At 37.8% G+C, this 13,376-nt stretch overlaps 1 protein-coding gene across 3 annotated transcripts in view; it reads left to right on the forward strand.

The window, feature by feature from the left end:
• TPP2 (tripeptidyl peptidase 2) overlaps nt 1-13,376 on the forward strand; it is a 54,558-nt gene that overhangs the window by 33,972 nt on the left and 7,210 nt on the right. The window contains exons 24-29 of one of the 3 annotated variants that reach the window (XM_017816646.1): nt 1,143-1,181; nt 8,881-9,032; nt 9,131-9,227; nt 10,095-10,225; nt 11,541-11,681; nt 12,208-12,274. In XM_017816646.1, the coding sequence (XP_017672135.1) occupies nt 1,143-1,181; nt 8,881-9,032; nt 9,131-9,227; nt 10,095-10,225; nt 11,541-11,681; nt 12,208-12,274 (627 nt within the window). Of the gene's footprint in view, nt 1-1,142; nt 1,182-8,880; nt 9,033-9,130; nt 9,228-10,094; nt 10,226-11,540; nt 11,749-12,207; nt 12,275-13,376 lie in introns of all 3 variants that reach the window. The other 2 variants (XM_017816647.1, XM_017816648.1) reach the window with 2 other exon arrangements.

The following is a 13,376-nucleotide window of genomic DNA, read 5'->3' on the forward strand; positions in this document are numbered from 1 at the left end:
GGCATACCTGAGATTAAATTTTAGTGAATCCTGGTGATTGTTAGTGCTTAAAAGGTAGTTCATCAATGTCTATATATCGCTAGATGTGGCTGAACAATATATATAAAATTAGAGTATGTTTTCATACAAAATAGGTTTCTGTGAGTAGGGGGGCATATACCTTTACATCTTGTCTAGCATAAAAGTTTAGTTCATTCAGTCTGATTTGGCTGTAGCTAGTACTTTTGGGGCAGATTGCATATAACTGCAGGTGAGATAATGTCTGTCAGGAGAATTTACATATCAGTGAGGAAAAACCCAGTAACTAGAAATCTAAAATGCCTAGTTTAATTATTTCCTTGTGATTCCTGTGAGGTTGTAAGTGTGCTTTTCTGAAATCTGTGGTAAATTCATTACACTAGTGTAGTATAGTTTCCCTAACTGGAATTTTGCACTTCCTTGAACTATTGGTTGTGATTCTTGCCCATTTTATTTTTAAACCAGACTAAGTGGCTATGTACAGTAGTTTCTGTGATAGGGAGCAGGAGATAGGTAGAATACTGCCTGTCAAATTTCATGTGATGGAGAAAAATTTCTTTCTCAGAGAGAAGTTCTAGCTGAGGCATGTCTCATGTCATAGTCTAAGGCATTACTGTTATGGTCATGTTTCACTGGAAAAAGGATGGTATCAAATAGCATCAGATACTTTCTGCTGCCTTTAGTGAATCTCAATATGTACCAGGAGACAAAAAAGGAGGACTAGGCAGCAAAGTTGTCTCTAAGTCAGCAGGTGGATGCAAGGTAAGGGAAAATGTATCTAATTTCTGTATATTTATTATGAAATACAACAATGCCAGTAAACAGTCAACAATCTAAAAACTAAAATTCTGAGGCTCAATTTCTGTAATTTAATAATTGAAGCTAAGTGGTTAACAACACTTGCTTATCTTACAGGAGGAATGGACTGTATACACAATGATGCATTGTTTTATTAATTTTGAAAACATGAAAGAGCATGCTTTAAGAGCATGTTTGAACATAGATGTGACTCTAAAAGTTGGCAATCTGTAGGTTGAAAGTATGACTATAATTGTACAGAGAAGGTGTCTCCATCCTGTGTGGTGTGTGCATGTTTTCTTACAGTATGTTATTCTAACTCCCAGGGGCAGTCTGCAGCAAAACGACAAGGAAAATTTAAAAAGGTACTGAATGTTAGTTTTTGAAAAAGATATGCTTAAGTCTTTTTGCATATGACTTAAAGAATTTGTCTACCAGTCTTGGTTTTTAATTTGTCTCCTTCATCTACCTACTTAGACCTGAATTATTTATTTCAGCACCTTACGTATGTTTACTGGTAGAATGACAAAACACTGAGAGGCACGTGAGCATGTGTATACTTTTGCAATAAGTGGTGTAAAATGCATGTGGTGATTAGTGGCCTGTATTTTTTCTCATTATTAAATATTCAGGAATCTTAAGTGTTTGTGGTCTAGATTTTCTGAGGCAAGTGTTTCTGCCTATTCTGTCTGCAAATTGAGAATTGAATACAAACCTAACCCATTGATATAGAATTGAGTAAATGAATACCTAACTCTATACCCAATCTACTGAATTGAGAGTTGGCTTCATTACAGTCATAAAAAATATACTGTAGGAAGCAATATTTTCCTTAGGTGAGATGGACTTGGTGGAAAAGTCTCTCAGTTCATGTTTCTACTTAAATTGAATGTATTTTGTTACAGTCTGGAGTTTATACAGTTGTGTAGCAGGTAGTAGAATTTACAGAAAGAATTTTGGAGTACATATAAGATATTTTAGGTAGGGGGTGAGTGACTTTCAATACAGCAGCGTTTAATATTGTGCTTTCTCGTATTTTTACATCAGGTAATACAATAGTCTGCCAGAAGTCAGAGTGTGAAACAGTTTATTAAAAGAATGCAAAAAATACTCCGTTAGACTACCTTTATAAAGTTACTGGGTTTTTTCTTGTTAGAAATAAGATCTGAGAACCATGGATAACTCAGTCTGTTGCCACATTCTGCTATTTTGTTAACAGTTAATTTATAACTGAACCTGCTAACTTACTCTGGTTTTGGTGTAATAACTGTGTGGGAATGTGATTAGGCTTTACAAGGAAGGATTTTAGTGCACATTGCTGAATTTTATTTTCATATCTGAAAATCATGCAGATCACTTTTAGTAAGTGAATGCATGGCTTCCTGATGAGTAGGGTATAAAATCTTCACGAAGTGAATCTCTAACAAGGGAGTTAAACTCTACTCATAATTTAATTTGCATAACAAAACCTGTTAAACAGATTAGAGGTTTCATGTTCTGGGGTTTTTTTCTTTTTTTTTTTTTTTAGAACAGAGATTTGTGTTCAGATATACTGAGCAGTATACCCACTCGAAGTCGAAATAAAAACTGCTGTTCTTTTTACTTTAATCTATTACTCATCAGTGTACTAGCAGCAAATAAATAAAACACAATGCATTTCACAGCATTGTTCTGTAAGACCTCTATTAATTAATGCATTTTTCTGAGAATACAACTCCGAGGCCTTCCTAGTTTACAAGTTTCAATACTTACCCTGCCCTGTCCCAAGTTTACATGCAGGTAAAATGTTTTCCAGCACAGAAAACTTGGGGGTTTTGTGGGGTTTTTTTGTGACACAGTTGATCAAAAAAGTATGTGTAGACTTTCCGTATTTTTCACAGACAAGTCCAGGCCCTCTTGTAAGATTAGGAGTGTTAATTTATATGTGCCATTTTTATTTTATGTGTGGGGGTTTTTTGTTTTGGTACCAATGACTAGTCTGTGGAAGGATTTTCTTGTTGTTTTGGGGTTTCTGGGTTTTGGGTTTTTTTTAGTTGAGGAGGGATGGAACTTGTTAGCTTGCATACATGTGCATGACACTATGAGAGATCCAGAGCAAGTATTTCTGGTTGGTTGAAAGTACTTCTGTTTTCACAGAATTATAGAACCGCTGAGGCTGGAAGTGACCTCTGGAGGTCATCTGGTCTAACCCTCCTGCTTGAGCAGGGTCTCCTAAAGCTGGTTTCCCAAGACCATGCCCAGATGGCTTCTGAGTATCTTGAAGGGTGGAGACTACACAACCTCTCTAGGCAACCTATGCCCTGCCTAGTCACCCTCACTGTGAAAAAGAGTTTCCTGATGTCCAGAGGCAACCTCCCGTGTTTCTGTTCATGGCCATTTCCTCCAGTCTTCTCACTATGCACCACTGAAGACAGTCTGGATTTGTCTTTACTCTCTCCCTGTAGGTATTTACACAGATAGAGGAGTTCAATCCCCAAATGCTCCACACCCCCCAAATGCCTTCTTTAGGCTGAACAGTCACAGCTGTTTCGCATCTTTTTCACATCTTCATGGACCTTCACTGGGCTTGCTCCAGTAGATCCACATGTCTCTTTTACTGGGGAGCCCAGGACTGGACATAGCACCCCAGGTGAGGCTTCACTGTTGCAGAGCAAAGGAGAAGGATCACAACCCTCAACCTGCTGATAGTAAGTGTAATGCAACCAGGGATACCATTAGCCCTCTTTACCACAATGGCACTGCTGGCTCATGTTCAACCTGGTGTCCATCAGGACCCCCAGCTCCTTTCCTGCCAAGCTGCTTTCCAGCTGGCTGCCCCACAGCATGTTCTGTGCCTGGATTTATTCTATTTGAGTTCTTCTTGTTGAACTTCATGACACTCCTGCAAGCCCATTTCTGCAGCCTGTCAAGGTCCCTCTGGATGGCAGCATGATCCTCTGGTTTATCACCCAGTCTTCCCAGTTTGATGTCATCAGAAGATGTGCTGGGAGTACCTCTGCCCCATCATTCAGGTCATTAATGAAGATGTTGAGCAGCATTCTATCCAATACTGATCCCTGGGGTACACAACTAGGTACTGGCCTCCAGGTGTGTGCCACTGATCACCACGCTCTGGGCCCAGCCATTCAGCAGGTTTCAATCTGCCTGGCTGCTCATCCAGCCCATACTTGAACAGCTTCTCTGTATTGCATAAAAGCAGTTTGTGGTTAAGCCAGGAAATAGCAGCCTAGTTTTCCAAAGATAGTGAATTCTTTTATATCTTGGACAAAAATGTCAGTATGTTCTCTCTACGCAATAAGCAGGTGTCTTTGTTTTTACAATTACTGATCATAAAGCAGTTACAATCTGGTTACTTTTTCCCCTTGTCTCTAAGTTTAGTCCAGAACCCAGTTAGAATGAAAAACAAGTCATTGACTTTTTCTGGTCTGTAACAATAATTTTGTGTTGTTTTACATAATGCAGCTTTTGAACAGCAATATGTAACAACTAGCCAAGGGATAGAAAATTTCTACATCTTTCTCCCTGTTCTGCCATTCTTTCCTCTGATTTAAAGCAAGAAACGCATTATGCAGGTATTGATAAGTACAGATGGGAGACTAATAAATAGCATTGTGAAGTCAAACATGAAGGGTGACTTCCTTCAAGCGTTAAGACACTATCCCTGTTTAATCATGAGGCCTTCAAAAATAGGATGAAGTATGTGCCTAATAAAATTTTGTGTAAGCCTGGCTGATGACTTCAAGAATCTTAATTTTCCATTAAATTAGAGTATTATCATAAAAATAAGCAACACTGCACAAATTGTATGCATCTTAAAGCAGACTCAAATTTCATATGTGCATTCAATTGTGTGTATGCAGAATTGCATTAATATGCAGATGCATATTAAATGAAAAATGAGACCTGGGATGTGTTTCTTGAAGGAGCTGTTTACCTATAGTTAGTTTTGCTGTGAGTGCTTTGAAGTACAGAAAACAGTAGTTCATATGTGTTTTCCACATAAAGTACTAGAAATTGAATCACTAGACAAAAATCTTTAAAAATTAAAATCTTGAAGCAAAATTAACAGTTAATTAAGCTCTTTTGAGAGGTGATTTGTTTTGAGCGCATTGTTCTTGTTTATGTATGCAGTTTGTAGTTCTAGTTCAAAGTAAATTCAGGCTTATCAAACTACACAGAGTACACTGACCAAAGTGCATATCCTATCTACTTCCAAAGTTTTTAATACTCCACTAATTTTTAGAGGATAAACAAAAAGCATCTTTTGCATTAATTTGAAAGATTATTTAAAGTATTTTTTTCAATGGATAATATTCTCACTTGCTATCTTTATCTGTCTACAGTTCTGTATCTTTTTATAGGTGTATGTAAAATCAGTACACTATTTTAGGAATTCTGTTCAGAGGGAAGTTTGAATAAGAAAACAAGCTGAAGTGCTGAATTGTAAAGAACTGCCTTTCTTCTCCTTAGTTTCTAATGATGAATGTCTCTGATGGCAATGACAGTGCCATTCTGAGATCTTCTGATATCTAGGGGGTTGCCAGGTTTTATAAATGATCCTAGTGTTTGCAGATAGAATAGAGAAAGAAGCTTTCAATCCATCTTACGGTCTTATTATAGTTAAATTATGTGTAATTAAATATTATAAGCACCTAAACTTTATTTATCCCATGAAATAAGTTTGAAGTCTGTGTAGAAGAGTGTACCTCTTATTCTGTAAGCTCTTTTAATAGAAGGGTGCCTGTGTCTGAAGCTCATTGATTTCCTTTCAGTGGTCATAGCTTGTAATGCTTGCAGAATCTCATGACCAAAAGTATCTTGCTGAGAGAATGGGGAGATGACATTTTACCGTTGATGGTTTAGCTACATAGAATTAGTCTGTCTAAGTGAAAGTGTTTTTCCACATAAGTGGGTTTTTGTTAATCCAGTTATGCTTGGTTTGAAACTTAAACCAGAGTAGTATAGTAGAGCCTTCTCATATAGAGAGGGCTTGAGAATGCAGAGATCATTTAGATACGTAAATCCAAAAATAGTTGCCAAGTAAGATCAAAAAGGACTTTCAAGAGGGAAATCCTGAACTATTGGAAGAATATTTCTGAGAATGGCTGGTTTCCTTCTTAAGAAAATATTAGTCTCAATAGAGGACATCTTTTAGAAAACATAGTAAACTCATTCAGATTTTTGTGCTTAACCTGTTAGGTATCTTAAAATGTTAGTTTGTTTTAATGGACTACATTGCTACATTGTTGGTTTCTACTGTTCTCATTACCTTAGTGAGCCCCTACCACGTTTCTGACCTCTGTACCTTCCTGCATGTGCTTACTTCCATGACCTCTTTCATTGTGCTCTGGCCTAGGTCTTGCTGAGTCTTATTTAGCTGTACTGACTGGTCATGCGCTTCATATTTGAAATGCATGTGTGCGGGATAGTTCCTGTGAAGGAATTATTCTTTATATTCCTGTTATTATATTCTTATCCTGTAATTATATTATTTTTTTCTTTATATGATTCCTGTGAAGGAATTCCTTTAATGTAGATTAGTTGTCTAAACTACTTTAAAAAAAAAACGGTATTTAGATGTCAGTGTTGTTGTTCTATGATTACATATTAAGTAGCTCGAAAAATTGTTTTAAGGGAATATTGATGTCACTGTTACCAGTACCGTGTTCGATAACACATAGCAAGTTACTGGTCTGTTCGAATTATCAGTTCAAATAAAATTTTTCTGCATCAGTGTCCTTGAATGTTTCAGAAGTGTAGTGTTCAAGTTCATTATTGCAATGTGGCAGTTTGAGCCACATTAGAAATCCAAAATCCAATTTCCAGGCTTCCCCACCCCACCCCTTCCCACAATTTATCCTAACACCGAAGAGAAAACTTTCAAGCCAGAGGCTTCTATAGGGGAAAGGGGAAGTATTTACATTTATTTACACAAATAAATATACTGTACAAACTAAAAGCAACTATATATATATATTATTACACTTCTATCAGTCCCTTCAAAGCTTCTCCTTTTAACTTTAGTCCAGGAAAAGCCTTTTCAGGCTGATAAGTAACCAGTCTCTCTCTCGTGGGAGTGTTCGGGGACCCGAATGCTCCCCCCTCACCAAGCTCTAGCTGTTTGTGGAAGTCCTTCCTTCCTCATGAAGTCCAAGAAGGTAGCTTTGAGTCCTTTCTCCTTGGTCCTGTGTCATTTCTGCTGTGTGATCTCTCCCTCTTGGTCTCATACCTCGGTTCTGTAGGCTGCTATAGTGTAGCTTATCAACATACACGTCCTCCAAGTCAGTTTTCAGCTGCCCCTGGTCAAACTTCGGCAGGGCAACTCCTGAGCCTCTCTCTCTCTGGCCCATCTCCAATTTCGCCTGGGATTCTTTTCCCTAGCACCGAGCTGCTTCGTTATCAGCCCATGCACTTGGCTCTGCTTCAATGCTGAGCCTTGCACCACTCCCACTAAACAGTGAGAGGGAAAAACAGCCCCCTTCTGCAACCTGGCTGCAAAGGGGGGGAAAGAAGAAGAGAGCCCAGCCGCAAGGCCTGCCTCTCTCTCTCTCTCTCTCTCACTTACCAGTTGTTTGTGAGTCGCGTCCCTCACAAACACACACTCACTCCAATGCTGTCTCTAACTCTGGCCTAGGCAGAGCTGGGGGGCTGCAGGGCTCCCCTCCCTCCCCCTGGAGGGGGAAGAAGGAGCCCAGCCACCCCCTGGCCTTCTACACCTACACGCAGCAGCCACCAACAGAAACTGCCACCAGCTTCTGGTGCTGTGTATATATGATTTTTTAGCAGAAGCAAACAAGACAAGTGGTGACTGGCTCTCCAGGGAACACTGCCCTGGCACCCAATCACCTCTGAGCCCCCGACTCTCAGGGGGGGCCAATCTTAACCCATGACAGCATAGCAGTTTCTAATAGCCACCCTTTTACCTGCTATTTAAGTAACCTTAAATAACTCCATCTTGTGCACAAGGTTTCATTTTATTCCACAACACTGACATGGTTTACGGGAAGCATTCCCACAAATGTATTGTGGAACAATTGGTAAGAATAATTAAATTGCCACAGTGATTGAGCATGCAACTCAATATTTGGCACAATGTTGCAACAGAGTAATGGTATCTAGAGGATGTAAACTTTAATGATCTTCTATGAAACATCTTATATGTAACATAACGGGACATGTGCCCTCACTGTTTGGGGAAAAGCTTTTTTAAAGCAACACAAAACCCAAAAAAGAACAAAACAGCCTCCTCCAGCAGTTGTAATATTTTAGAATGAGTGACTGAAATATAACGCTAGCTTATTTGCAAACTTATATGTAAGTTGCCTTGGGAAAAGGACTTCAGAGCATGGTCAAAGATGAGTTAGCTGTAGGTGATTTTCTTATGGTAATTGTTGACTAGTATAGCATGAACTCAGACTATAGTGATATTTGTATAAACATATAGTGTTTAAAAAAAAAACTTGCTGTTATGATGACTAATTTGAGCACAGGTACAGATGAAACTGGAAAGTCTGTAGCAGTTGACTGTAGATACATCAGCTAATTCAGTAGGCACATGGAAGAAATAGTATCTTGGGTGGAATAAATTTGTATATCCTGTGACATGTTTCGTGTTTATCCTATTGTGATATTTTTTAGAAATCAGTCATCTTTATTAATTTGCTTATTTCCAGATTTATAGGATAGGATCTCTAACTGTCTTCTTTTCCTTTACCTTTATCCAAGTTATTTGCTTTTTTTATAAACAAAAACCCTTCTATGTTTCTTATTCCCTAACTAATACCTTTTAAAATTATATGAATACAAAAATGTCAAACTTCATAAATTTTAGGCTTTCTTTTCTTACACCTAGTGTGCTGTCTTAATATTTATGTCCTTGCATTGCTTAGAATAAAAAGTTAAAGCAGTTCCTGAATTCTTAATATCTAATAACTTTGCTCTCAGAATCTTTACTCGTTGTATGTGTAGCTCAGAGTAGTTGCTGGCTATGATTTGGCTTTTATATTGCATCAGAAAAAAATGTACTGTATCCCTTTCAGTATGTGTCTTTTTTCCCACCTCCAGGATGTCCTTACTGTTCACTATCATCTGATACCATCACCATCAAAGAGTAAAAATGGCAGCAAAGAGAAAGAAAAAGAACAGGAAAAAGAAAAAGACGTAAAAGAAGAGTTTGCTGAAGCTTTAAGAGATCTAAAAATACAGTGGATGACTAAGTATGTCTGCTGTCCTTGCTACACAAGCTTTAAGCAGCTTGAAATTCAAAAAAATATTTAGAATCTGTACTTTCATGATGTATCCTCCTCTTTTCTAGGCTAGATACCACTGACATGTATAATGAGTTGAAAGAAGCATTTCCTAATCATCTTCCATTATATGTTGCAAGACTTCATCAGCTGGATTCTGAAAAGGTTATTTAACACTTCTTAAACTTGATGTCTCAATACATCCATGTAGCCTGAAAACTGAGTCTTTCTTCATATATGTTGGAGTTGAAGTGACTGTACTCAGTACTATAAAGCAGAAATTCCTAATTAGAGTGACAACTGCCTCCTTAACTGGTGGTGGTTTACTTAATCCCACAGCAGGGTGAAAGTATGCTTAACTATACTGTTTGCTTATCAGTTACTCCTTGTTCGGTTAAACAAATTGTAAATTTCCTTACTGGTTTAGTCTACAACAATATTATTCTGAATGGTGGTTATTGAGAAAAACACACATCCCAATCTGTTCCTCTACTGGATTGGTAATTTCTTCTGGCAGAATTGCTTAGACGACTGAGGACAGTAATCCCCTGAAATGACACAGCTAAATCCAGAATCTGTCCTCAAAAATGAGAACTGTGAACAGAAAAGTTTGCATCTGAGTTTTTTTTATGTTGAAGATAAAGACCTTTGTGTATATGCCACTAGCTTGAATATTTTTCTTTTCATTTGGTTCTGATTTTAAATTTATTTCTGAATTGAATAACTACTACCATTATTTAAGAGTATTGATTTGTACTGAAAGGTGATTTTTTTTCCATAAACTCTTCATTTTCCATGTACCGACCTCATATTTTTCACAGTTTCTTTTCAGTAAAATGGACTACGTATGCAGGAAATCTTGCAAACTTTCCAGATTTCTTTAAGCAAACTTTGGAGAAAGGGGAGAAAACGACAGGTTTAATTATCTAGTGTTACTTCTGCATAACTTTGCAGTTATCCTAATGCAGTGTGTTATCCAGTGAAGCGGTGTGATTTCATAGAGCTGAACATCTTTTTTTATTCTTCCTTTAGGAACGAATGAAAAGACTAGATGAAATTGTTGCAGCTGCAAATACTGTAATCTCTCATATTGATCAGACAGCATTAGCAGTATATTTTGCCATGAAGACTGATCCCAGGCCTGATGCAACTACTATAAAAAAGTACCTAACCAGTAAATAATTTTCTTGCATCCTATTTTTGTAATCTGTGTACTTTGTCTCTGCATATAAAAAATTGAATTACTATAACTTTTGATAACTTGTGGTATTTTTTGGGGCATAGGTAATTTCAAATTTGACTGTACAATTACTGTGTTTTCTTATTATATCTCCAGAATGCAGGAACACTGGAACCTGCAATTTTTCATTTACTCAATAAAATAAACGAGGGTGCTTTTAGGATTTTATTGTATCAGAAAAATAGAGTATTAAGTTTTTGTATCAAGCTCAATCTAAGATCAGAGGGACCAGCAGAATATTAGTAGAAGCGTGTGTTTTGAATGCTACATGCCTTTTCTTTATCTTTTACAACCATTCAGGTCTGTATTTGAAGACAAAATTGACATCAGCCAAAGAACTAACTGCTTGCAAAAGATTTTATTTGTGATAAGCATGATGACCATACTTCTGCTTCAGAGTATTTTTGAGACTCATTGTTTTTCTTTAGTTTTAGATTGTTCCTCTTAATTACCAGTGTGTATATATATATCTCCAAGAAGACACTGTTTTGAAGGTGACATCCTAGTCTAGAGAATAAGTGGTGGATTTTGCTGGACGTAGTATGGTGCTGTTTTAGTCATGAACAGAGCAGCAGATTTGAAGATTAGGCCCTCGACATGGGAGATGCATATTTGTTGATTAATATTAATTAATATTAATATTAAAATAGTGTATTTCAGTTGTAAATCTAGTCTATCTGTTCTGGCTATCCTGAATTCAGATTTGTGGGTAATTTTAGAATTGCTGTTGTAAAAGCAAAGCCATGACATAATAAACTTCATTCTAAACATTTCTTGGTAAGTTGACCCATTAGGTCATGCGGTTGAATCTAACATCTGAAATTAAACACCAGATTCAATGGTGCTTTAAATGGATGCAATTCCTTTGAAGTCAGCAGAATTGTATCTGCTTATGTTAGTGGTAGATTCAACTCTCTCTGTTGATAATGCCAGGAACTATAAAGCTGTGTATCTAAATGCTGGCTTACTTTTAGAAGTCTGAGTTGCCCTTGCCTTAAGACGTCAAAGGCATTTCAGACTTAGAAGAATGATTGAGTTTCTGTAATGCACAGTGTCTTAAGGTAATTTTTTACGATTATTTTAAGTTATAGTAACTACCCTTGGTTTAAAAATTATCTTTGTGCTTATTTTCATTTTGTGTATACTAACTACTGTAAACTCAGTTGGCACTGATTCTGTTCTTAAGGAGGTATCTGCAAAAATTCTAAATATTTTTTCATGCTGTTTTCTTTTTCTAGTGAAATGGAAAAACAGAAGAGTACTTTAGTGGATGCACTTTGTCGAAAAGGAAGTGCACTGGCTGACCAACTGCTTCATCTGCAGGCCCAAGAAGGGGCTGCTTCCAGTGATACAGAGGGCAAAGATGAGGATCATGAGAGGTGCTCAGAAGTTTTGACAGAGACATTCTGGGAAACAACAAAATGGACTGATCTTTTTGATAGCAAGGTAAGAGACCAGAACGGATTTTTTTTTCTTTTGCATGGTGGGTTTTCTGATAGTTTCTCTGGATCCCTTTCCCCACCCACGACGTGGGGGAGCCCAGTTCTAGTTCCTTCTCCATCTGAAGAACCATTCTGACGTCTTGAGGGGACAGGGAAAGGGAACTCCAGCGACAGGGTTTTTCAGGCCCCGAGCCTGGAGGGGAGAGGTGCCCTCCCCTTCCCCCAGCACCCACGTGGCCCCATGGCAGGCACAGAGACAGCACACCAGCGTGGAGAGGAGGCAAGAGAGAGTTTATTGCTGGGGATGTTACATTTATAGGGTTTAGGAGGATTCACAGAGTAACCAATTAGAAGTCCCAAGGGGCTTACAGGAACACCCAATCACAGGATGGGGTTAACAAGGTCCAATGGGAAACACCTCAGGACACCTTTCCCAGGACATTCCTGCATGGGAGATAACNAGGTGCTCAGAAGTTTTGACAGAGACATTCTGGGAAACAACAAAATGGACTGATCTTTTTGACAGCAAGGTAAGAGACCAGAACGGATTTTTTTTCTTTTGCATGTTGGGTTTTCTGATAGTTTCTCCTGGAATTATGCACCACCTTTGTGTGCACAGCCTCATACATTCCTCCCTTGTACTTTTTCATGCTGTCCCCATATCTTGTGCTTCCTAAATGACCTTTTTCCACAGAGATTTTGCCAAGCCTGTCAAATCCATGGTAAGCCCATCTCTGTGCATATGAATGTAGAGGTTAAGGGAAGGGTATAGGACAGTACCAGATTTACATAAAAAAGCTACTTGCTTTATTGAATTGCTTCTTTCTGTACTTTCCAGGGAATATTTTTGATTAACCTCTGCACTGTTGTAGCTGTGCACACAGAAGTGTGCAGCAACCCTACTCTGTTCAGTCCTGCATGCTGTAGTCTCTTCCACACCATGGACAAGAGAAGTTTTGTGTTTTGCTGTCAGTAGTATCTGTAGAGGTAAAGGAAGAATCCCTTGGAAATAATTACACTTATGTTTTTATTAGCACAGACTTTCTTGACATTTCAAGGTTCCTGATCCTGAGACTTGAATTTTTTTTTGTCTGCTTCATTCAAGACAGTTATTCCAGAAGGAAAAAAAAGTCATTGTAGGTGATTAGTTATGTAGCTTTTAATTTATAAAGGTTATGACTTTTTATTTTTGGCTGTTGAGCTATGTAGTTGCTGTACGTAGCTGTCACATGTGACTGTTTTAGTAGAAGATGAAGTGACCAATGTATTTGTTTATAATTGAGTAAAATTACAAACGCACTTCAAGTAGTTAAAAAATAAAAACTTTGAAAGTGGAGAAAAAAAAAGCCCCAAAACATTTAACTTCCTTGGCAGTAAATAAACTTCGTGTAAGAACTTATGCTTTAGGTGGAGGCCTGAACAAGAAGTTTGATGGTGCTCACTCTCGCTTAGTGTGTATGCCCTTGTACCCATACATCTTTTCATCATACCTCTCCTAATCATTAACTGATTATAATATTCTGTGGTAGCAGATTTTGTGCTTTAATCATATTCCTTGGTACATGATTTTCTTGCTATCTGTTTGTAAATGCAGTACTTTGTTCCAGTATAGTAACTCCTGGCTTACTTCTG

Source organism: Lepidothrix coronata, unplaced genomic scaffold, assembly GCF_001604755.1.
Source record: "Lepidothrix coronata isolate B3197 unplaced genomic scaffold, Lepidothrix_coronata-1.0 Scaffold57, whole genome shotgun sequence".
In the NCBI taxonomy this organism is placed as follows: Eukaryota; Metazoa; Chordata; class Aves; order Passeriformes; family Pipridae; genus Lepidothrix; species Lepidothrix coronata.